The sequence below is a fragment of the Leopardus geoffroyi genome, chromosome C3 (genome assembly GCF_018350155.1).
Source record: "Leopardus geoffroyi isolate Oge1 chromosome C3, O.geoffroyi_Oge1_pat1.0, whole genome shotgun sequence".
NCBI lineage: Eukaryota > Metazoa > Chordata > Mammalia > Carnivora > Felidae > Leopardus > Leopardus geoffroyi.
Genome location: NC_059338.1, coordinates 32,828,598 through 32,854,921, shown reverse-complemented (window position 1 = coordinate 32,854,921; position 26,324 = coordinate 32,828,598). Strand labels below are relative to the sequence as shown.

The window sequence follows — 26,324 nt, the reverse complement described above, 5'->3', positions numbered from 1 at the left end:
GCTACAATAAGCAAGATCAATGTTTCCTTTCTTTTCACCACAATGGTTCCCGGATAGCACTTCTGACAGCTTGAATGGTGAGAAACGTTCCCCTGGTGCACAATGACCAGGTGATCTTGCAGTTACCATTTTTGTCACTAGATGGCAGACAGATCCTAATAAGGCAAAATGCTGAGTAAGTCTAAACTTATGGGGGGTTGAGAGAAGGGGAAAAGTAAGGGCTATATGTAAATGAATGGGAAAACACACTTTTTTAGGCTTCATAAAATTAAGATGCTTTTAATATATGAATTTTTTAAAAATTGGTACTCTCTGTGCTACTGTCCCCATTTTAGGGTTGAAGTAACTGAGGTCCAGAAGTGTTACCTTGCTTACCCAAAGTCCATAGCAAACCCACAAGCTTAAGACAAAATAAATAAATAAAAATTAAGTATACAATACATGCATGAAATAATATGAAAAAAATGAAACTACCATACGTAATTATAATGGCAATACCTTGAGAATTCATGGTATTTTACTGAAGGGTTTTAAAACACATATTGCAATTTACTGGTAGTGGCTAAAGCAGAGTGAATTGACTTATCTATGACTGATTTGCTTCAGTGTGTTTGATATTTTACATACTGTACTGTTTTTCATTAAATACCTAATTTATCACAAATTTTGGTCAACATTTTCCCTATTTTTTTCTTTTTTTTTACAAATTAGGGAACCAAAAGCTTAACAAAGTGAAGTGTCTTGGGGAAGATTAGACTAGTGACAAACCTAAGATTCCAACCCAGGTGTTCCGGTTCCCTGAACAGAACTCCTTTTGTTAAAATTACATTAGATACATAAGTTCTCAGAGACTCAGAAGAAATAACTGTCTGAGAATTAACCCAAGAAAGACTTTCTTAAAATGGCAAGTTTTAACCTCATTTTTAAAGCGGACAGTTACAGAATGACCATGAGTCTTAATATTCTTGGTAGGTGAAATGGCACGGTGAAGAGACAAAAGATTAATACACTTTTCCAAAGACACTGAAGACATATTCCTGTCAGGGCAAAAGAGTACATTGGAAGGATTAACAAGATATGTATTTGGTGAAGTCTGATGAATTCAGCTGATGAGGGCTGTTATTAGACTAAGAAAATAAGATTTTATAGAAGCATTAAAATTACATTTCTGAGCAGTTGAGTGCGATGTGAGACTAGTTGAGGAGGATGACTTTGAAGTGGTCCATAGGGCCACTGGGTGGCTCAGTTGGTTAAGCATCCAACTTCGGCTCAGGTCACGATCTCGTGGTTTATGAGTTCAAGCCCCGCATCGGGCTCTGTGCTGACAGCTCAGAGCCTGGAGCCTGCTTCAGGTTCTGTGTCTCCCTCTCTCTCTGCCCCTCCCCTGCTCATGCTCTGTCTCTCTCTCTCTCTCTCTCTCTCTCTCAAAAATAAATAGAAACATTAAAAAAAAAATTTTTTTAAAGTGGTCCAGACACATCCAAGAGCCCTTTACCAGTTCTTCCAGTTCGCCACGATCTGGTCTTTTTGGTTAGCTTTATTCACTTAATTCTCTACGATTCAGGTATCACCTGACAGATGATCTCTTATAAAAGTAATATTTCATTTTAAGTACATTCCTGTCTTACTAAATCCTTGAAACCAAGAATCATACCCTTTAATTCATTTTGCCTCTAATTCCACTTCCATTTAGAATGTAAAGAATAGCAAAAGAATGTCAACTCCCATCCTAACAATGAGAAAAAGCTGGGTTATTTAAAAAAAAAAATCCCACAAATCCTAATTCTTCTTGGACCTATCAGAGAGCTGAATTGTAAGGCAACCAAGCAAACCAAATTCCAAAGGGTTACAAGCCCTTCTGAGGAGAGATGAAACACAAGACCTATTTCCTCCAGGCAAAGCACGAGGGGAGAGGTAGCTGGCATATAAGCAGGGGAGAAGAAATCTGCTTAAGATAATAGCCTTAAAGACCAAGTATGAGCTAAGATGTCAGTTTGGAATAGTTAGGAGTCTCAAAGGCAAGGGGAGATTATACTCGCAAGCCCTCTTCCACAGATAAAATCGTGTATTTGCTAAATCAGGCAACCCTATTACCTGGTGCTACAGGGAAAGGCTAGGGGCAAGACGGGAGACTGAAAAGAGCTCCCCTTGGGGGTACAGGCAAGCAGGAGGTGATAAGCTGCTGCAGGGAGGCATGTATGAAGCCCTACTTACTTTATAAGAACATTCATTTATGTATAAGAAAAGTCATACAGTCATGGCATACAGTCAGCAAACTCAATCCCAAAATTCTGGGGGAAGGAAAAAAACAGAAACTCCTTTAGGGAAGAGCAAGAAACACTCTGAGGCACAGGACTCTACTCTGTTAACAAGTGGAAATCTACCACCAGTGGGGAGGGGCAGGCAGCCCTCAAACTGCCCAAGACCAGTCGCAGAAATAAGAAAGTTTATCTGCCATGAAAGGAAGCAGAGGGATGTTGAGAGGCACAGTGGCACAAGACCTGCTAAGGCTGAAGCTGGACCAGAGCACATAAAACCCATAAGGCTAGGACTAAGTAACCAGCAACAGAAGTTAATTGCTGGAGGAGGGGCAAAAACATTGAGAGAGATCCCCTATGTGGCTCTAATATAGCTAAGGGTGACGGAGAAACACCAAGAAAAACCTGCCAGAAACTTCACTGGTAGTAGTCCACTCTAAGCACAAGATAATAGCAGCCAACTGCAGGTAATGATATCAACAACAAAACCCAAGGCAGTTCAATTTGTGATGCACACATGGGGTCCAGTACTCAAGAACTACCAGACATAAAAGGTAAGGGGAAAAAAAGATGGATGCATAAACGGATGAGATGACAGTAGAAAGATGAAATCCATATAAAAGAGTCAAATTGAAATGACAGAAAAAAAAAAAAACCATAAGAGAGAAATTCTTTTGATCAGCTCATCAGCAGACTGAGGAAAATAAAATGAATGAACTTTAAAACAGGTCAATTCTATTGACCAATCTGGCATTTCTATATGCTAACAGTGAACTCTCTAAAAAAAACCCAGTATGGCACTGGTATAAAAGCAGACATAAAGGCTAATGAAACAGAATCAAGAGTCCAGAAATAAACCCATACATATATAGTCAACTATTTTTGATAAGGATGGTAAGAACACTGAATGGTGGAAGGATGGTCTCTTCAATAACGGGTGCTGGGAAAATCAGATATTCACAGGCAAAATAATAAAACAGCAAAAATTTCATCTTAAACAAAAATTAAGTCAAAATGAATTAAGGACTTAAATATAAGACCTGAAATCATAAAACTCCTACAAGAAAAAGCTCCGTAACATTAGTCTTGGTAATGACTTTTTAGATATGACATCAAAAGCACAGAAAATGTGCAACAAAAACAAAAATCAAGTGGACCTACATCAAATTAAAAGCTTCTGCACAGCAAAAGAAACCATCAGCAAAATGAGAACAATCAACAAAATGAAAATTTCTTCCATTCTCATGGAATGTGAGAAAACATTTGCAAATCATATATCTGATAAGGGGTTAATATGCATAATACATAAGGAACTCATGCAATTCCTACAGTAGTCAAAGAAACACCACAAATAATCCAATTAAAATGAGCGGAAACTTGAATAGACATTTTTACAAAGAAGACATAAAGATAGCCATCAAGTACATGAACATGTGCTCAATATCACTAATCATCAGGGAAATACAAATCAAAACCACAATGAAATACCACCTCACACCTGTTAGAATGGCTATTATGAAAAAGACGAGATAATAAATGTTGGCAAGGATGTGGAGAATGTTGTGCACTGTTGGTGAGACTGTAAATCGACGTAATCACTATGGAAAACCATATGAAGATCCCTCAAGAAATTAAAAATAAAACTACCATGTTTAGCAATCCCATTTCTGGTTATTTATCAGGAGGAAATGAAATCACTGTCTCATTCAGATATCTGGCCTCAATGGTCACTGCAGCATTATTCACAATAGCCAAGACATGGAAACAACCTAAATGTCTATCGATGGATAAATGCATAAAGAAAATGTGGTATGTGTACAATAGGATATTATTGAGTCATAAGTAAAAAGGAAAACCTGCTATTTGTGACACTGATAAACCTCGAGAACATTAAGCTAAGTGAAATAAGTCAGACAAAGAAAGATAAATACTCTGTCACTTATCTGTGTAACCTCAAAAAGCCAAGCTCATAGAAACAGAAAGTGGATGGGGTAGTTGCCAAGGGCTGGAAGTGGGGGAAATGAGATGTTGGTCAAAAAGGTACAAACAGCCAGTTTTGAGATGAACAATTTCTGGAAATGTGATGAACAGCATGGTGACTATAGTTAACAACATTGTAGTGAATACTTGAAAGTTGCTAGAGAAAAACAAGTAAATGGTAATTCTGTAAGATGAAAAATGTTAACTAATTTTACTGTGCTAAATATTTCACTATACATTTACCAAACTTAAAATAAGTATCCAAACTGAAACACAAAGAGAAAAGAGAACAAGAAAAATGACAACAGTGGCAGCAGCAACAACAACCACAAGAAAAACCAGAATAGGGCATCCAAGAGCTAAAGAATACTATCCATGGGTCTAATTCTTTCTGTTCCCAACACATAGTAGGTGTTCATTAAATTTTTGTGAAAGTTCTTGTTGTAGACAGAATAGAAACAATATTACCTAACATTTATTAAACTTCTAGTGAGTGTTGGAAAAACAAATTCTATCACTAACTCCAATCTCCACAGTAACGCTATGGGAGTGGACATAGTTATCATCATTTTATAGATTTGAAGGTTAAGAGGATTAGAGAGGTTAGGCAAGTTGCTCAAGTTCCAATACCAAGCAAGTAGCAGAGCTGGTATTCTGGTCCAGGTTTGTTAAACTCCAAAGCCCAAGGTCTTCCCTTCCACATGGGGTCTTTCTACCTAGTCATGAATGTGATGTTAAGAAGTGAAAAGGAAGAATAGATACAAAGGTCAATGAAGGAAAGTCTGAGTTTGTAAATTCAGTAAGACAAGGTAAATGATCTTGAAAGTAGTCCTTGCACCTAGTAATGTTCAGAGGTACATGACCTTGAAAACTGTAAACTAGCACACAGCAGATATTTAGGTAGTTTTTGTTGAATTGAGGTAGATTGTCTCTCCATTATGGTGTTGTCCATTGGGTTCATATTGCACCATTAATTACATTAGTGGAAGCTTATTTGAATTAATATTAAGTTGGAGACTATTCTAGAATTCAATTAGAAATCTCCATATTAGATTTTAGAGATAGAATATTTGAAATCAGAACTGATCCTTTACAGACTCATTTTACTGACATTAGGGAGTTTCAGGAGGTTTTAACTTCTTTTAGTTTAGTTTGGCAAAATGCTGGATCAAAATCATCCTAGAAACACAGTACTTTAGAAATCATTTCTCAATTGTTAGAGATTACATACAACCTACCCAATGGCAGCATTATACCAGCTATTCTAAAAGGCTCTCTCTCTCATTGAAGTATGTTAATGAATGGAAAGAAGGAAAGAAGACCAGTACTCATTACTCATCTGTGGTTACAAGCAATACGACTGTGAATTGTTAATACTTTTAAGCCAATTTTTTAGACAGTACATATGCAAAGTAATTATGTTAACTGTAAATATTTAAAATGTTGTTTTATTATTTTTCCTGTTCTTTAATATTTGCAAATGCAAAATTTAACAAAGCTCTTGCAGTAACTTTTCAGTACTGAGAAACTGTTGATCGGCATAAATACAAGTTGTATACAGCTATTAAAAATTATTCCCAAAGCAAAACAGATAAATAAATTTTTGATAAATGGCAAACTATTTGTAATTTCACTTTTGCTGACAGGGTTTCAATATTTCAACATTTAAAAAGGTTTCTTAATGCACGACAAGTCCACTGTATTTTCGGTAAAACAGAATTTGGTTATTTTCGCTAAATGATGTGCAGATGATTTTTCTAGCTGGCATAAACAATTAAAAAGTCAGTAATGACTAACAAAATAATATTTCCAACCACTTCAATAAACTATGTTTGTAAAAAGTACGTAACCAAGATTAAAATATTTTATTGTAAAATGATTACAGCTGATTTTATTTTTCAGATTATCACATCACTATGTCATAAGCGGAAATATGCAAATGTATGGAGAGAGTCTTAACACAGAAACAACATTTCTGTGTGAATGCAGCAAGAAGCAAGAATCTTAACAGAAATTGTAATTACTCTATATGTATTTTGGTTTCAAAAGCATTATCTTACAAATATCAAAGACATCAATAAACACAAAGAGGGAACAGGCTTCTGTGAAATGGCAGTCTTATTCTCAAACATTAGAAACACCATAAAGAACTTCCAGAGAAGGGTCCAACACAGTAGTCTTATTTTGAAACTGGCATGAGGGCACAGGCTAACTTGTTAAGATATTTATGTATTGCTCTAATATTTTGTGTTCTGTATCAGGAAATATAATAATGTGTAGTAGACACAAATCCAGTTCAAATTATAATAAGAGTCTATTATACTCTGGTAGTTATAATCTACTGACATTCCCGGAAATTTTTCTCTCTTGAGGGACATTAATAGGCAGCAGCAGTAACCCCTACAAAGAAAAGACTGGCTTCCCTTTTCATCAACACTAACATTGATCTCTGACCAACCTTAAAAGCAGTTCTAGATATAAAACAGGAAGAACATCATCATTTCTTTATCCCAGGGTGTCTGGGAGAACATAAGAATTAGTCCATTAAAAATGGGGTACTTTTGGATTAGAGAGCTATTGTTATTTTTACCAAAAGCCCGTAAAACAATTAAAGAAGTAATGGGGGGGGCGGGGGAGGAACTCTAAGTTAAATAGAACAGAAAATAGGGAGGAAAAATATTAGTGACATGATTGTTGATGTAAAGTCTAAAATGGTAATATTCATTATATTTACTAAAGGAAAAACCAAGTAGTTTTGTTTTTATTTCAAGACTTTCTAATAAATGACATAGTCAATTGTGGCAATAAATTTGAAGAGTAAAATTATAATATTAAAAAGGTACATTTCAATCTAGGATTACCTCATAATATATACTGAACATATTCACATAAGTGAAATTATCTTCCACTACTTCTTTTTAATATACTTGATATTATTCAGCAGTGCTAAATGTTTAAAAAATGAAGTCCTAGCCAGTTACTGAAAGGAACTGGCTTTGGATTATTTCTTTGAAAAAATAATGTTCTCAAACAATTTTATGACAATACAAATGTTTCAATGTGTATTCTATTGTGTTTCCAAAAGAGAGTATTCTGAAAGGCAAATTTTATAATTTTTTTGTCTATAACTATCATTATACATATCAAAGTATTATATAATGCCCACTAGAGGGCATTCTTGTAATCCATAACTGAATGGGGGGGGGGGTGGAGGTGGGGTACAGATTTTAAACTATAATCAAATTGGATATGTTGGAAATTAACATTATTTCAACAGAAAACAACAGAGGAAAAAATAACTTTATTTAAAATTAAAGATATAGTACCCTTATTTTTCCAACTTGACTTAAAAGATTAATTTTATAAATTAGTGATATTAGTATAGCTTAGACTAAATACATGCTATGTCAGAGTGACTTTGGGACAGACTACGAGAATGTGTTTTCATTTAGGCAGTATTTTTGGTGGGCATATTTTAATAGAAACACATTTACTTATCTCAAAATATTTTTGTCATTTGGAACTTTCTAATAGATTTCCCTAATCACTTAAATCAACAATTTAGTTTGATCATCATAATATGCTCAATCCTGAGCTAAATCACAGAAAATGTTAAAAAAGAAAAAAAATAAGGGGTTTCTGCTTATCACAATTTGGTTAAGCTTACTTTTATTATTTTTTTAAATTTACATTAAATATTCTTTCCAATTATTTGGGCCTCCTCCTTCATATACCCATGTCTTCTCTGTCCCCCCAGGTCACAATTATCTTTCTCACTGTGATTTGCAATCACCTTTTCCTTGGTCAGAAGAAGCAAGTGGTGTCTTTCCTCTGCAAACAATGACTATGCCATTTCTTTCTTGACCAATAAAGCAAAGCTACTGAATGGACTGTATTTTTCCAAAGATCCCAACAAGTGTGCCATTTTCTGCAATCTATTATGTCACCTGAGCAACAAATGCTATCTTTAATTACATTCATCTTATTCCCAGAGTCCACCGAATTCCAACGAAGAAAAGAGTGTCAGAAACACAATACTATACACCACATCCTACTAGGTATGACGATCCCATCATTTATTATGCTTAGGAACTAAATAATTTAGAGAATCTGAGTTTTTAATCTTATAAATTTCACAGCAACTTTAATTTCATCTGCAACATTTTAAAATATGGAATTATCTGTAAAGTGTAAACCACCTGATTGCTCGTATTTTAAAACATGCTTATATACTAGAATTTCTTTTAAGTCCCCATTCAACCAAAATGTGGTTTTGAAATATCTTACTTGCAAGTCTCCACATGCCAAAAAGGTACATACAATTTCTAAGTACATTCCTTAAATATAAATGTGTATTACTTGTAATTATAAAATGAACTCATGGCAGTCATACTATATTCCATAAATCCATTAGGATGATTGATAAACCATTAAATACCTAAGGACTCTAAATGATCACATAGTTTCTTTTGAAGTGTGCATTATCACCTTCTATAATGGGTAAAATGGAAAATCACATAGAGCACATTTTACGGTGTAAATATCTTCCTTATTTATGCATTCCAAAGGTAGCTCTTCATACCATAAACTATTGGTCTGTATGTGAATATATTTTAAAAACAGAATAAATGATCACTAATTTAATAGTACTTGGTCTTATTAGTAGAAATTGTGACTATTAAACATAACTCTATTTCTAATCACTATATTTAGGTTCAAGTGTTGACTATGTTCCACGTTGTGAGTATTTACCAACAGGCACACTACTTTACATTATATTACAACTGAAAAAAGTAATTTTCCATTCATATTTCCTCACGCTGCTTTTACACAGTTAACTGGACAGGTTGAAAATAAATCTGAGTGCATTGCTATTTGTCTCAGACCTGAAATAGTTAAGAGTGGTATGTGTGCCAGGGTTTTAATAGGGCTTAACAACAAAAAGCTTCAATCCTCCACTTTCACTAGATTTTGTTGCCGTGGTTTTGCTTGCTTAGGGCCATCCATCTGTTAATGTTGACTTGTAATATAGCTAAGCTCCTGCTTGCAGTACACTAGTCTAGTTGGTGTGTGTGTGTGTGTGTGTGTGTGTGCGCGCGCGCGCGCAAGCACGGGCGCGCATGTGTGTGTCCTATACAGACACTCAGATACGTACACATTACAATTGTCAGAGTAAGTTAAGAATGGCTAATATTATTAAAAATGGAGCAGTATCTTAGATTCATATAAATTTTGCACATTAAAGGAATTTCTCATTCTTAGAAAATTCCAGTATGTTTTTACAAATAAGTGTTTTAAAACATAATTTTCAGTGACAGAATTAGTCTAAATGTTGTTCACTAAGAGTACAGTATTTGTTCTAAAATAGAATTGATGAAAGAAGGTAAGTGTGCAGTCAAGATGAAAACTGTTCTGCACCATGACCGGTGGCAGTATTCTCCATGGACCCAACTGGCCCTGTTTTCAATAAAACCCGAGGAGGATCCTTTCCCTGGAGTCCTGTTAGGCTGGGGCTGCTGTTGGAACTGTCATGTTCACACAAAAGGGAAAAGGGTTGGGTTTTACAAATGTGAAGCCTAATTGGGAGATCTTCATGGCTGTACCCTTGACATTTATTTAAGCCTCATCAACAAAACAGGAAGTAACCGTACTAATTAGCAGACCAGCACACAAATTATTATTTGTTGGGGTGTAGATGCAGATTCATAATCTATTCCCAACATAAGCTTAGTAATGGCATATAGGCTTAAAACAACATACATTTTGATTTTGTTCTTTTCTATAGTACCCAAATTATGAAACGTTATTTTTTCACTTATTTAAATACATTCTTGAATTTAAATGACCATAATCTCATTTTCATCTTTTGAAAAACAGATGAAAATAAAGTGTGTCATTTATACATGTCCAGCTGGAAACTGGAAATGTAAAGTTCTTTACATAGCTGAGATCAACTTCTCAAAAAGATAAGGAATAGGATAAATAAAGCTCACATTCTTTATTTTGATAATTTTACTGACAAGAAAATGAGATACTTGAGGTCTTATAAACTTAGAAATCAAGAGATTTCTCAATAAAATAAGCTATATATTTCTTCTCAAATCATAAACCAGGATCTGAAGTTATCCCTACTTAGAATGAAGACAGACAAATTTAGGGTCCCCACTACTTTAGTGAACTAGAGGATTGTTAGTGACTTTGGACAGTTACTACCAAGAGAGAAGAAAGTCAGTGCCATTGCAATAAGAGACCTGATGTTCAAGATATATGTATATGCATGAATGGGTAGAGGCCAATTATTAAGTGCCTGTTATGTGGCAGGTATTTTATATATATTATCTATAATAATGCCTATAGCATTCTAGCAAAATGACATGTATCGTTATTACTATTGCACAAATGTAGAAAGTAAGGCTTAGGGACACTGTGTTTTGCTCAAAGCTAAATGCTAGTAGTTGTTTCAAAGTCAAGTCTCTCTGGCTCTCAACACCATACCTTTGTCTCTAAGGGCCCCTCCTCCACAAACATTCCACCCAACACAAAGGCAGGCCTGTAGTGGTTAGGTATTTAAATTCCAGAATCAGTCTGTCTGCTTTTCAATCCCTACTCTGCTCTTTATTACCTGGTAGAACTTTGGCCACATGTCTTCATCCCTTTGCTGTTACTAAATCTGAAAAATGGGGTTAACAGTTCCCAGTGTGCTTGGATTGTTGGGAGTTTTAAAGTAATCACATCATTCACACAAACATGCAGATGGCCTCACTGTTCATCAAGGATCTGTCTCTTCCTCATGTTTTCCAAGTCTGCTCTAGTGTGCTTTGGTGTTACTCAACTCTAAAAACTGAAGTTTGGAAAACAGTAGGAAGGACCTCAGAGCTATCTAGATCACCAAACCCCAGAAGTCCTACTGAATCACATTTCTGTAGGTAACTGAATTCACCACATGGCAAGTCTTTTAAGAGAGGATGGTAATTTGAATAAACAAAGGTAAGATGGGGCCCAGAGACACCGGTTCCTCAGTGAGAGGCCATTTCCAATATGAGAAAGGGACGCTACTCTTCTAGCTCAGTGAGCCTGAGAGAAAGAAAAAAAAAAGTGCATTCTAAGTTTATTTCTACTCGTAGCCTTTATTTTTAAAAATATTTTCTTAGGAAACCAAGCTGTCTTTGAGAGAGGTATTACTAAGCCTGAGTATTACAAATGATAGACACTGCACAGAAGAGAACAAAGAAAGAAAACTAGATTTCTGTCCCTACATACCTCTCCTGGGTACGTCCACTGGATGCGAGCTCTCGGGACACTGACTTCATCTGTGGACCTGCAGTATCTAGTCCCATTTCCTGGAACGGCTGCATAGCTCCTGAACAATTTTTTTTTTAATCCTTGTACATTATGAATCATGGTACGTGTGTTTGTCTCTTCATTTTGGCTGCTAAGCAAGGGAATGGGACTTAGCTTCTTACTGCGCTTTCTCTCTGCCTCGAGTCTTACCTAAATTAAATATATTTTAGGGGCACCTGGGTGGCTCAGTTGGTCTAGCATCCGACTTTGGCTCAGGTCATGATCTCACGGTCTGGTCTGTGAGTTCGAGCCCCACATTGGGCTTTGTGCTGACAGCTGGGAGCCTGGAGCCTGCTTCAGATTCTGTGTCTCCCTCTCTCTCTCTCTGTCCCTTCCCCACTCTCAATCAGTCTCTCTCTCAAAAATAAACATTAAAAAAATTTAAAATAAATTAAACAATTTTAATCTTTTGTTTTAGGATTCTTGGTAAAATATCCATTTATTTTTGGAAATACGTAGAACATAAATAAATAAACATAATGTCTCTGATGTATTGATTGATACCTAGATTCTGCCTTTAACCATATTTGACTATTCTTAGAAATGCTTACATATTTAATTGAAAATCTCAATGTACTCAGATCCTAATATTACTGTGCTTGGAGAGACAGGAGTTAAGACTACTTACTGATTTGGAAATCATCATAAAACAGTATCTTCATGGTTGTAGTATCAGCTTCTATCTCTTGCACAATATACTAGATCATATCTTCTATTGAATCAATGAGACTGGATTACTACTGAAAAGTAAACTAAGGAACCTTCTGTGGTATCAGACTGCAAAGAAAAGATGGTAGACTATGCCTGGTCCCTACTGACTTCCTTGCCCCAAATGCAAACAATGTATTCTAAGCTCATTTTCTCTGTAGTCTTTTCATTTGTGTAAGTGGCTCGACTCTCATGTGAGAGCTGAGGCAACAGCAACCCACTAGCATAGGCTGACCTTAAACTTACTAAGCTGCAGGTTTATGATACAAAGATCCAGCCTCTAGGTACTTAAAAGTATAGATTTTATTTCTTTTTTTGCAAAGAGGACTCTTGGGCAAATGATGACACGGCAACTAGAGATAGCAAAACTCTTCTGAGATTTTGTCACAGTCCTTAAAACCCTTCTCTGAGAACTGCTTTTCCTGTTTGCCCCTACTACTCGCCACTGTCCTTGGTAACATGGTATCCTCCTTGCTTTTCCGACGAAAGGTTACTGAACCAAGGATTAATGCTGGATCCAAGAGGGCTGTTGACAGTCTTCCAAAAGGAATTGGCTGTGGGCATTGTGGCCCATTCCTAGCATCTGTTTGAACCAAGGGCCTTGCAAGCTCAATGTCAGGCTCATGGAGGAGCTGAGAAAGACAATCTACAGAATGCACAAAGGACAGCTATGCAGAGAGAAGAACAAGCCAGGGAGAGATAGAGAGAAGCAGGTTAGGAGGTAAAGGGTAGGAAGGGCTGATATTCTTCCTTGATTTTTCCATTTTCTAGCTCCAGTCCTACCAGAGGGCTACATACATTCCTATACCTGAATACAAGCAAAGACAAAACATTAAATTATGATAAGTATTACTGGGTACAAATGATTGGGAGTATGGACTCTTAATAAATTCAGCTGCTAAAATATATATACATGGATATATACACCTATTTATATAATGGAACACATGTATATATATGGAGAATACACACTGACTAAAACTCAGACCACTTGAAAAGTAAAGATTGTTATTCAGACATTAGCAGCACCTGCATAATCCATCTAAACATTTTGGTTTAACAAATTTCTGTTAACCAAATAAGAAAAGTCTATTATAATTCTTAAAACAATAAGCCCTACTTCTCTTAATTCCTATTAGAGTCATCATTTAGCATATTCACCTGAAAACCACAAAATGCTTATTGATGAATACAGATAGTTGAGTTAATGATTTTATAATAAATGATGGCCATGACAATTCAGGATAAGTATGTGATGAATGTAACCTATTATCCTGTAAGGCTTCCTTAATACAGTTTTCTCTATCGGAAATTGTCTGTCTAGGAATTAACAGAAAACACAGAAAACCATAAATATGTAATATATTTTATAATTTAATTATCATAGAAATATGCTGCCATGTTAAAGAAAGGAAGATTTAAAATTTTTAATGAGGAGCTACAGATAGTTTTCCTAACTTAAAACTAACATTTAGGACAGACGTTTCTCTAATTCAAGTGTTTTCTTTCTATCGTAAAGCATCCTATAAGTAACAAAGATCCCACTGGTTTTCACACAAAAATCTATCCACGATAGTAAATATAACCTAAATGCTCCAATGTTAAGGCAATAAACATTTTGCAGAAGTTTTTAAGATGCTGAAGCTTGAGAACCAATAGGGATTGAACATACTAGTGAGGGAAGAAAAATAGAGCTACTGATTGCAAATCTATCATTAGTTTACAGGTCGATACATGTTTTCCAGTTAACAGTAGTAGCCAGAGAAGGTCTCCATGCTTGTGGAATTATTACTTTATTGAAGGGCTTATTTTAAGTCATACGATCAGCATTTACTATCAATACGCTGCAATTAAGCAATACTGATATATAAAAACATAAGCTTATAAATGGATACAGCATAGAGAAGGCACTTAGAATGGTATAAAAAAGGACCCACAAAGGCAGAGATGTGTTTTGTTTCTCCTAGAACACCTAGAATAGTGACTGGTACACAGTGGGTGCTGAATGATCACACGGATAAGTTTTCTTTACAAAGGTGAAAGTTTCCACACAGCTTCACTGACTGTTTCTCCATCCCTAATGACACGTAGAAGCACTTTAAGGCCATCTCTACTCCTGCAGCGTCCGCAGATCCAGGAAAGCTAAGTGACTACTGGAGATGGGTTCTCATCGCACTCTGCCACTAACCTGTTATGAGTCTTAGGGTAAGTGATGTGACCATTCTGGCTATCAGCTCTCTTGTCTGTAAGCTTCAGTGACCAGAATAAATAAACTATAATCCAGTTGAGGATTCTTTTTAAAAGCTAGTTTTCTAAGGCCACTTAAAATATGATTTGGTGTATACACATTTTGTATCATTTAAACCTTCAGAAACATACTTATGAGGCAAAATCAGAGACACGCATAGCTTTAATTCTGAACACTTTCCCTCTTCAGGACAGTACTTTACATAATATCAGCATATAAGCAGAAGCTTTAAATATTTATAGCAAACAAATTATCTGACTTTAGAAAAACCAGACACATTACTTTATGTTCTAATTTATATAGATTATTTTAATGGTAAAATCCCCATGTATGAGTTTCATTTTACTTCTATAGTAGAAATCTGTGATTTCCTCCTCCGCATCAAACTGTTCACACTCTAAGACAATCACATGCTTGCCTCTGTCCCCTTACTGGAGAGCTCTGTGAGAACATAATAAAGTAGGTAGAGACTGGTATCTGGAACAACTGATTCCTAATACTCTTGCAGCCTGCCCAGATGCCACCTACTCATCTTGACTGTAAATGCAGGGTTTTCATATCATATGATAAAAAAAAAAATTAATGGGTCCAAAATCGTTCTTAAAGAATGAATCAGAATTACATACTTTTAGAATTTGGAGACATAAGGGTAAATAACCTTACCTGGGCAAGCTTACGCTTTTCTAGATTTCCTCCCTTTTCATTGTGTAATGTGTAAACTGGTGTATATTGTACAGAACCAGAACAGGTCCCATAATCTTCTTCATTTTCCTACACATGAAGAAATATACAAGGAATTATTTTAAAATACTCCTTTTATTCCTTTTAGATAAACCATCCGATATAGATGCAAATACCAAAATAATGCTTCAAATGTAAGTTTAAAAACTCTATTTCAGAAGAAAATGCACTTTTATATATTATGCATTAATGATTTCTAAATTAATCTCTTTTGAATAACATGAATAAAAGCTATTATTTACTCTCCATCACAAAAATGGAAGTTTCAAGTAGTATTTGTTCTTCAAAGGTAGATATTCAAAACAACTGACAAAATCTGTAAAGATATAATATGTAATCAAATTGAAAACACATATACATACACATAAATATTCATATACATGCAATATTCATAGATTCAAATACATATCTTCAAACACAATCTTTTATAAATTAAGAACATGCTTCAAATTAAAGTAGCTACAGTTAGAAAGTTCCTATAAAGCCAAATGATGGCATTCCTGGCTTGATTCTGCACCAAAGATCATCTTTTTAAAGAAATTCTCAGCTTGAAGCAAGAATTTCAATTGTGATATCAAGGCAATCAACTTTATGAAAACATACATCCTGTTAAAGCATCTTTGAAGATCTCCGTTGTTCTGTGATAAAATATGCAAACAATAAAGAGATTATTCAGTGGATGCATACAGAATGGCAGATAGTTGCCAGAGGGCTTGTTATGAAAAATACATTCTTGAACAAAGGGCTAAGCATATTTCAAACATCATTAAAAACATAAATCTCATGTGATTTGTAAAGTATGAGCTTCAAACTAATGCAAGAATCAAGGAAGAATGAAAAGAATATGACGTACCTTATGTTTTAGCTTACTCTTCACTTCCTTTATTCCCTGCTTTGCATGATTTTTTGCCTAGAAAAAGGTAACGCAAGTGTCTGGCTCAGCATGGTTCTATTACCACTTAAAGAGTTAGTAGATGAGATCACACTCCATGAAACTTGCTAACTTCATATTATTTAGAAAAAGAACAAATTATAATCTAAAAGTCTTAATTCTTCAGGGAAACCATACCACTTACTACTATATCTAAATTAGTGAAAACGCGATTAGTCTCTATTTGCATACTAGTACCATACAAAGGCTAACATTTAGCCTAGTTTGCCTCCTAAGCTATAGAAAACACAGCCCAGTCTTAATTTGCAATTGTGATTAACTGGTGGTGAAAGGACAAAGCACAGCAGCAGGTTATTTGGGCAAATGTTTGGACTTTAAGGAAACGGGCAACTTTACAAAGCTTTACTGAAGTGCTTTTACAGGCAGACACACGTTTTTATTAGCAGAGCTATTTTAAAGTTATGGCTATTTCATGTACAGTTTTTCCGGCATAAATTAAAAGCCACTTAACAAAAGATGCTATCTTCATGTTCCATAGGGAATCTGGCTCCAGTATTTGAGCGTCTCAGGTCCTGATGTGATTCCTGTGGGATATAATTTAACTAAAGACAACTGGCCTTGGCCTTTGTTCCACTGGAAATTCCCAGAGTGGCCACGGACGAAAAGAAAGGAAATTCACATTTATGTTGTGTTTCCTCAGTATTTGATCATGTGCGGGGTACCTAACATGTATCAGCTCATTTAATCACTACAAATCTATGAAGTTAGGACAATTATTATGACATTTTTACAGATAAGGAAAGTGACTCAGAGGAGATCGGTCTGCATAGCCTCATTCCAGATCTGGGTCTATTTAACTCCTGAGTCCAACTTCTCCCCATCAGATAGGAGAAGGAAGAACTAAAGTTTTTAAAATATATCTACTGAATCTAAGCCTCACACAAGAAAAGGCATTACAAGTCTCATTCTATAGACATGGAAACTGAGGTCATACAGACTGAAGACTTTCCAATTCCAATATTCTTGCTCCTACCAAACCATCCTGCTTCCTGAATTACTTCTAGGAAGAGTGAATACATGTCTTCCCAAGTTCATTTAGGGGAAGGCTCTCATTTCTTTCCGGATAATATCTGTAGTACCTAATATAATATTTGGCATATAGTAACTGCTCAAGAAATGTCTTGAACTCAACTAAACAATTATTTCTTCATTGTATATGAGGCAAAATCAAAACATGCTACACATAGTAAAAGATAACCTAAAACGCCAAATAACACTAAATTATATTCCCATGGTTCTTTGGAATTAATAAAGCATTTTCACATTGTTTTATTGTTAAAGCCTCTGAATCTATTTAAAGGGTCCTGTATTAATCCCTACATTCTCATTAGGTAAAAAGGAAAAATTACCAAGAAAATGTGCCTGTCTCTATCTTCTAGAATTTTTATCCATATTTGCTCACATTTTGTCATATTCTAATTTACCTAAATATTCTCTAACCTTTCAAAATCCACTTGATTCACACTAATCTTTTCAGAAGCTCTTCAGTATACAGAGTTGAATCTAGTGTCAGTCATGGTTCTGTAATTCATGGACTGATTCCCTTACGCATCTCTTGTCCTACCCTCCTCCACTGACCTCTTTCAGATGATCTGGAAGATGGGGTACAGGCTCTATCCTTTTCAATCTACCAAGGTGAAACTTACCAATAAACAAGTATTCTTTACAGAGAAGCACCCAGCAAATGGCTTTGGCTAATAATTTAAGATACAAAAACCTAACAAGAAAGTTGACTCAGAAATGCTTTTAGCCAAATCAATTATGTATTCACTTTACTGTTATTTTTTAGATTTCTAAGAAAGTGTATCTGTTAATTCTAGTTTTCTTTATAGCCCCTCTAAGCACAGAAAAATAAAAGTATAAAACACATAGCATAGAAAAAAATGTTTCAAGTACAGAAAAACTGTCCTAAGTATAGGACAAAGTCATTATCTCCTTCAACAAAACATATTCAGCTCCTTTGTAGTACATGCAAAGTACAGAGCAAAGTAACAGTGATACAAACATGAAATTAGCAGGAACAGTACCTCTCCCCCTCCCAGTACCTGCCACACTCACTGCTCTAACTCAAATAACCAGCATAAGGCCTTCTTCATGGGAGGTACTCAAACAATTTACTGAATGAATGAAAGTTTAAAACACGGTTCCTTTTTTAAAACTTTACTATCTATAGAAACACAAGTAAATAAATTCTGTTAAACCCATATAAGAGAGATTGGGAGTTTTGTTCATAGTAATTTGTGGTCAAAGGAGGAATTTCAAGAGTTCATATTTCAGAATATGAGCAGCCTGGAAAGATGAGTTTTAGATACAACTACGAAAGTCACAAATTGGCTTTCTTGTCCCAAATCTCTTTGACTTCTTGATTCATGTACAACATGATCACAAGATCATAAGATAAATAAAAGAAAGTGATTAGGTATATTCTGAAGACCTTAAATTGCCTGAAATCAATTTAGGGAATAATCTTTCAGAGAGCACAATTTTTAATCTGGAAACATTTGACTCTTCTGCAGAAGAGCGTTCTCAGCAAAAAAATAAAATACTGATTAGAAAGATAGAAATATGAATAATGAATGAAGTTTTAAATATGTTTGCTTTATTTCTGGGTTTTTGTGGGAAAATATGAGTGAAATTAAGGAGAGAAGCACATACTTAGCAAAATAATACAATACATTTTCTCTGAGCCTGAGGAAAAACTTCAAGTGTTTGCTCAAGGAATTAAATGAAGGGCACTTGACTGGGAAACCTTTTTTAGAATCTTAAATGAATGTGAAAAACAAGGCTAGTCTGATGTTTCACATGGCAGCCAAGTGCTACTTCATTGTAAAAAATTAAAATCTCTTCAAAACTGTATATAAATCAAACCACCAGTATTATAGTGAAATAGAGTGATATACACAGAGAGGTTTTCCAGAAAAGCCATGAAACAATCAACCAAAAGGCAGAGGCTGATGTTTCCAAGGCAAAATGATGAAACCTTCCTACTTTTATTTTTATGATAAGGCTTCAAATAGTTCAGAATTTTGGCACCATATTTTTGAATCAACTCTGTAGATTAGCTGTGCTACTATAAAATGTAATCTTTGAAACTGACTTTTTTTAAACAATAATGGTGGCTACACGTATTTGTCATAATTGTACATCACAGAAAGAATGTAAGTTCTACGCTTATTAAAATACATTATTCCATTGCTAATTCAATCGTATCATTTCCTTTACTGAGAAAGCATTTGAAGATAAATTCTTATAAAATCAAAACTACTGCCCTGAATATTTTTTAGAAATATCAAATATACATGACCTGTGGCATTTAAAAAATTACTTCATTGAATACCAATCTACTAGCTCCTACCTCAAGTAGCTCTAGTCTAATATTAGAGATGAAGATGCCCACAGGAAAACCTGTGCTGAAACAGAGGTATGTCTGAAGGTCATATGAGGACCTGGGAGGTATATAAACCCTGTGAATGTGGGGTTGGAAAATGTTTTCTCAGGGAAACAACTAATGCCTAAACTAAGTCTTATAGGATGAATTAGTGTTTACCCGGTGGACAAAACCCAGAAATAAATGTCCCAAGTAGTGGAAATGGATTGTGTAAGAACAGAGGCAGAAGAGAAAATCTTGCATTCATGAAATGAGGAGCACTCAGGATCTGGAGAGAGAGGGTAAGCTCGGGGAATTGGGGTGAATTGAAACAGGACACAAAAGGGGTTAGGTCTTGAGGGTCTTAGTTAACATATTAAAGAGATTTTAATTTTATTAATTGTTTATTGTTATTGCTATTGATACAGCTGTTTTTATTTTATTATAAGCCATGGAGAATCACTGAAGAATTTTAATTATGGAGAGTCAAGCATCTTTGAGGGAAAAGAACTTACCCTAATTTTCTGTTTTTTTCTTCTATTTGAACCTCAGTATACAATGAGAATTTAAAATATGTCAATAAATTAAAAAGTCAAATCTCTAAAAATGGCACTTCATTAGGGACTGTTGCAATTTGAGTGCACAATTTTCCTGATTGCTTTGAAATAAAATGAAGAATTGGTTTTAAATTACATGAAGGGAATATCCTTTCTACATAATAATTTCAATAACTGAATTCACTTTGATCAATATTAACTCCATAAATTTTTTAAAAAGTTTTTTTAGAGAAAAAATGGGGGGTCCCTCAGTGGCTCAGTTGGTTAAGTGTCTGACTTTGGCTCAGGTCACGATTTCACAGTTTGTGGGTTTGAGCCCCGCATCAAGCTCTGGTCTGACTGCTCAGAGCTTGGAACCTGCTTCGGATTCTGTGTCTCCCAATATCTCTGCCCCCCCACCCCTGCTCCCACTCATGCTCTGTCTCTCTCTCTCTCTCAAAATCAAATAAACATTAAAAAAACTTTTTTTTGTAAAGAAAGAAAAAAAATGGGAGGTATTCTAGATTTACATGTCTGTTAGCTAGGAAAATGTAAAATTTTATCAATAAGAACACTTACAAATTTATATGCTGTCCGTACAGCTGGAGTTGCTTTGGTCATTGCTGTGTTAAACAGTGCACCTCCTCTCTGCAAACAAACAAACAAACAAACCAAAAATGTATTTCCAAAATTTTTAAAACCAGATTAACCTGAAAACAAAGCATTATTAATAGCACAGAAAAAGAGGTTTCCTTACAAATTAAACAAAGACGTATAGAAGTTACTTCAGATTTAGCCTTTTCAAGCTTTCATATACCATATATGGTCATTTCGGATAAAATGTAAACCCTCTACTCCATTCCTTTAGTTGGTATAATACATGATTTAAAAATCATTTCATCTTTGCAGTTTAGGCAGACTAGAGCAATAGGACCCATCATAGGTATGTAGTTAAAACTTGATAAGAAAGAAATATAATCTGGGCACCGGGGTGGCTCAGTCTGTTAAGCATCCGACTTTGGTTCAGGTCATGATCTCGCGGTTCATGAGTTCGAGCGCATCAGGCTCTGTGCTGACAGCTCAGAGCCTGGAGCCTGATTCAGATTCTGTCTGTCTGTCTGTCTCTCTCCATCAAGAATAAATAAACATTAAAAAAAAAGAAATACACTCAAACTGTTTATCAACTGTTTTAAGGTTGGGCAATACAGTCTAAATCTCTGGAGGTGAGTTTTACATTTAATAAAATCGTATTAACAAAACACATTACCAGAAATGATAAAACTCCTCTCAAATCCTATTTCTCCTTCTAATTCCTTTGTTCTAGGATATAATATAAAGTGACAAAAACATCTTGATTTTCAAAACAAGCCATTTATCTCTGAACAAAAGCTTTCCATTTTAAAATTATGAATATCAAATTATAATAGCATAAAATAAAAATATTTAAAATGTGACAAAATATACAAACATTTTAAATATTGCTAATAAATAGCATAAGTATAAGCAGCATCCTTTTAGTGAACATTTCTCCATATATTTTGAGTGAAGGAGGAAGAAGTGGTGAAGGGTTATCATTACCTTGACTGTATGCACCCACTGTTGGTATGACCTCGGGTTCCCTGGAATATATAAAAATAAGATGTCAGGACTATTTGATCTAAAATATATCCATCAACTAAAATTCATCAAGAACTAATACTTCCAGGATTTTAACAAATTTTGTTTATCTGCAATGTTGTGAAAAATGCAATAGTATTGTAGAATAAACTGCTCTAATTCTTAGAAACATGGTAATTAGCATTTCCAAGAATAGACACGGTTTTCTTTAGTCACATATGAAGGTAATATGTCAAAACACTCTATCTTCTTTCGTTTTAATATTGTATTCAGAGAGGAAAAATATGCTGTCTCTTTTAAAATCCAAGGTTCCTATGTCTTTTATACCATATTTTGTGTTTTATGTCTATGTTGTCTTTAAAAAGTTTGCCTCTTTTATGCAATTAGGTTCACTTAAAAATAATATTGCAAGTGCACAGAGAAAGAAAAAACTAAAAAGGGATTAAAAAATGCAAAAAACCAGGGGCGACTGGGTGGCTCAGTTGGTTAAGCATCCAACTCTTGGTTTCAGCTCAGGTCATGATCTCATGGTTCAGGAGTTCAAGCCCCACGTTGAGCTCTGTGCTGACAGCACAGAGCCTGCTTGGGATTCTTAATCTTTCTCCCTCTCTTTGTCTCTCAGAATAAATAAATAAACATTGCTTTAAAAAATGCAAAGAACCTTGAAGACAAAATATTCTATAGTTTTTAAATATCAACATTAATTGATAGCAAATTTTACTTTAATGCAATTAAACTACAGTCATAGTTCTGTAGATACTCTCTAGTTGTAAATCCAAGGTTGAAAATATAGTACCCAAGGAAATATAAAACAAACGAAGGTTTTAGTCTACAGGGCATTGTGGTTATTAGAAAGTTCAAATGCTGACCAATTCTTTTTTTAAAAATTTTTATTCAAATTCCAGTCAGTTAACATACAGCGTAATAGTAGTTTCAGGTGTACAATATAGTGATTCAACACTTCCGTACAACACTTGGTGCTCATCACAGGTGGACTCCTTAAAACCAGTTCTAAAAACCTAGTAATCATATATTTGGTTCCAAGTATGATAATTTAATCAATAAAATGGGATTAGAAGGCAAAAAAAAGAACACAATCTCAACTAATGTTTTATATCAACTGACTTAGATTTCATGTACCTTCTTCATTTAAATGCTTAAAAAACATGGCAATTCAAAGACTATCTGGTACAAAGAATCCCTAAAAAAGATTAAGGTCTCTTCTTTTTTTAATGGAGGTATAACTTAGATATAACATTATATCAGCTTCAGATACAGAGCACAATGATTCGATACATTGGGAAATGATCACCACAATCGATCTGGTTAAATCTGTCACCATACATGTTCTCCACTTGTGTATAGTTGTGTCCTTTTAAAAAATTCATTACCTTGCTGTCATAAAACAGAGGTAGAATGATTCCAGCCCAAGAATTTATTTCCAGCTGTTCTCTTTGCATTCCTAACCAACATCAGGCAAAATGTGTTCAGCTCTAAAATTACTCCTATAATTAAAGTCTTTCTCTACTTTAAAAAAAAAAATCAAGAAACAACCCCCATTGCTAAAAACATCGCTTACGACTCAGCACGGCACTTAACTGGAAGAAAATATATGGCAAAATAATATTTTTTTTCTAATTTTGTGAAATGATTATAGCAAAAAGTGTCTACTTAAAATAGTCTGTGTAAGTGAAATGTGCACTGTTCAAAACCTATGAGTTCCAGGTGGTATTTGGCCTGAACAATTTTTTTGAAATCATATTTCACTTGCAAAATGACAAAAATTCAAGTTATTGTATTTGTATTGTATTTATTTCTAAGGAGATTTTATTAACAAAAAAAGTAAACAATATAACTATATCCAGATTGTTCATATACACTTACCTATTCAAAGTTCTCATCAGTTCATATATTTTTAACTTCTCTACTATAAATGGTTGGGTAGAAATCACATATTTAAGGGCTGGTTATCACTTATAGTATTCTGGGAAGAGTTTTATTTTCATTCTCTTCCCAAAATGAATTTAAGAAAGTGGAAAGAGAAACACTAACTTCTACGTGATAACTATTTAGCATTTTGGAATACTTGTCATCCAGAAAACAATTTTTTAAAGGCTCCAAACTACAAAGAAAATAGCTAGCAGAAAACTTCAGCGCAGTTAGAGAAGAGTATCTTATTTAGAGTTGTGAGGAATAAAAATAGCTCATATTCAGCTCTTCACAGGCCACTAAATGTTTTTACGTACATTACCTTATTTGAGCTGTGTTTTTGTACTCTAAAATAGGCAAAGCAGGTAGTGTCTTAAGCAGCACATTCCAAGCACAGTTCAATGAGGAGTCCAATAGATCAGGGGGCTCAAGTCCACTGTATCTTTGTAAACTATGCTATTTGGGACCAGTCCTTAACCTGGTTGCTACAATGTTACTTAGTATAGTACCTAGCATATCACAGACACACCATACATACAAGTTTTATTGCAATAACTGGCCAAATGAGGAAACTGAAGGTTCTGAGGTGGCCCTAGGTCACAAAGATAGCAACTGAGGAATAATAAGAATCCGGGTATTTGAATTCCTGGTTAAATAGTCCTTCAGCCCAGAAATTCTACCTCTTAGACTGCTAAATAAAATATGATAAAACTTAAGATATATAGAGATTTCTTCTGTATCAGTTCAAAGTAATTACACTAGAAAGGAAAAGGGGCTGCTCAAAGCTGATACTTTGAGAAGAAACAGTTGACAGAATCACCAATAATAATCCAGAATTATATGCACGGGGAAAACAGGAAGTCCCCAAATAAACTACTTAAAATGGTAGGGAAACATGTGGTACAATTTAGGTATTCCTATTTAAAATTTTTAAAAAGAGGGGCGCCTGGGTGGCTCAGTCACTTAAGTGTCTGACTTCGGCTCGCGTCATGATCTCATGGTTTATGAGTTCAAGCCTGATGTTGGGCTTTTCTCAGAACCTGGAGGCTGCTTTGGATTCTCTCTCTACTCCTCCCCTTCTTGTGTGTCTGTTGCCCTCTCTCCCAAAAATAAATAAATAAAACTTAAAAAAAAATTATGATATTTGTTTCTTTAAATTTAGTGCCTTTCAGATTGAAAGCTTCTATTTCTACAAAATTTATGAGACAGGCACATTATTCTTTAAAAATGTTTTTGAGGCAGTTTTTCTTCTCAAAAAAATTAATGTGAATGCCAGAAATCTCTCTGAGTCTTTCCATTAAAGTAAATGGATTATGGAAATAATAAGTGTTATTGAGGAAATTCTTAACATTGTTCTCATTCATCATACCAGTGATTTTCTCACACTCAAGGACAAAATATCTTTGTTTCCCCCTTGTGCAAAGACTTCATCTTCAAATGTATTTGTTTGAATTCCAGTAATTTGTAGTTACTGTTCAAAAAGTATATAAATTGACCTAAATTGTTCAGTGAAGCCTGGAAAATGTCACTAAAACTGAAGATCACCTACCATCTCTTCAAATTCCTCCGATGCCTTAGTCAATAAAAAAAAAAAAAAAAAAAAAAAAGAAATACTACTATATAAATAAAAGACTGATCAGAAATATATCAGAAAGTAATTAAGAGACAAATGCTACTAATGAAGAATAACTACATGCTTCTATATAAAATCAATCTGAAAATATTTCTATTTTTTAAGTTTAAATAATTGGAAGGGGATTTAAAAACTAGTCTTATTTTAAATGAAAAAAAATACAAAAAACCACCTCCATGTTCTTAACTACTCAGTATTCCTTAGCTACTTTTTCATAGACCAATATCTGTGTTTTACTGCATCCTCTGTTCTACTTATGTCCCCTTTTATTACCTTTTAGCCTCCATGGATACTCTTCCCTTTACATACTTCCTGATATTTACATTACTTTCCTCTTAAGGTTGAATGTTCTACAAAGGTCTCATGAAAAACAATTGGGAGTAACAGGGATTTCTTCACAGTCCTGACCACAGGGACTCACAGGATAGCAAACAGATTTTGGAAATCTGTATGCATTTCAGTCTTTAACCATAGTTCTAGATTCAATGTGAATCTAGATTGAATGTGTAATTCAATAATTACACGGTTCCACCACGCTCATATTAACTTTATCATAACCACATATACTAGCATGCAACTAGCCGTTGCAATGACACAGAAAGGGGAGAAATTAGATGCTTCTCTGAAATTCCCTATTTTTGCTTAAAGGAACATAATTTTTTCTTCAGCTTTAATGAATGTCAATTTCTCTTACGGTGATCTTTCTTAGGGCTTTATGTTTCAAAAATCTTCAACAGATAATCAAGAGACAGGAATTTTACTTCTATCCAATCACAGTAGAGAAGGCTTGAGTACTACTCTTGTTTACTGAATGTCTTCTAATTAAGAAGATCTCTTATCATAAGAAAGCAATATATTATAGTTATTAAAGCAAGAGCTCGGAAGCCAGACAGATACATGTTGAGTTCAGATTCTAGCACTACTAGCTGTGTGACCTTGAGCAAATTACTGAGATAAGTGCCCTCATAAAACAGGGATAGGTAATCAAACTATTTCGTAGGTGCTGTGAGGATT

At 34.7% G+C, this 26,324-nt stretch overlaps 1 protein-coding gene across 3 annotated transcripts in view; it reads right to left on the bottom strand.

Annotated features, from left to right (window-relative positions):
* DENND1B (DENN domain containing 1B) overlaps positions 1-26,324 on the bottom strand; it is a 268,067-nt gene that overhangs the window by 18,631 nt on the left and 223,112 nt on the right. For all 3 annotated transcript variants that reach the window (XM_045456663.1, XM_045456662.1, XM_045456664.1), the window contains 4 exons: positions 21,710-21,750; positions 20,711-20,779; positions 16,130-16,186; positions 15,199-15,306 (listed from right to left, as the gene is read on the bottom strand). In XM_045456663.1, the coding sequence (XP_045312619.1) occupies positions 15,199-15,306; positions 16,130-16,186; positions 20,711-20,779; positions 21,710-21,750 (275 nt within the window). The remainder of the gene's footprint in view (positions 1-15,198; positions 15,307-16,129; positions 16,187-20,710; positions 20,780-21,709; positions 21,751-26,324) is intronic.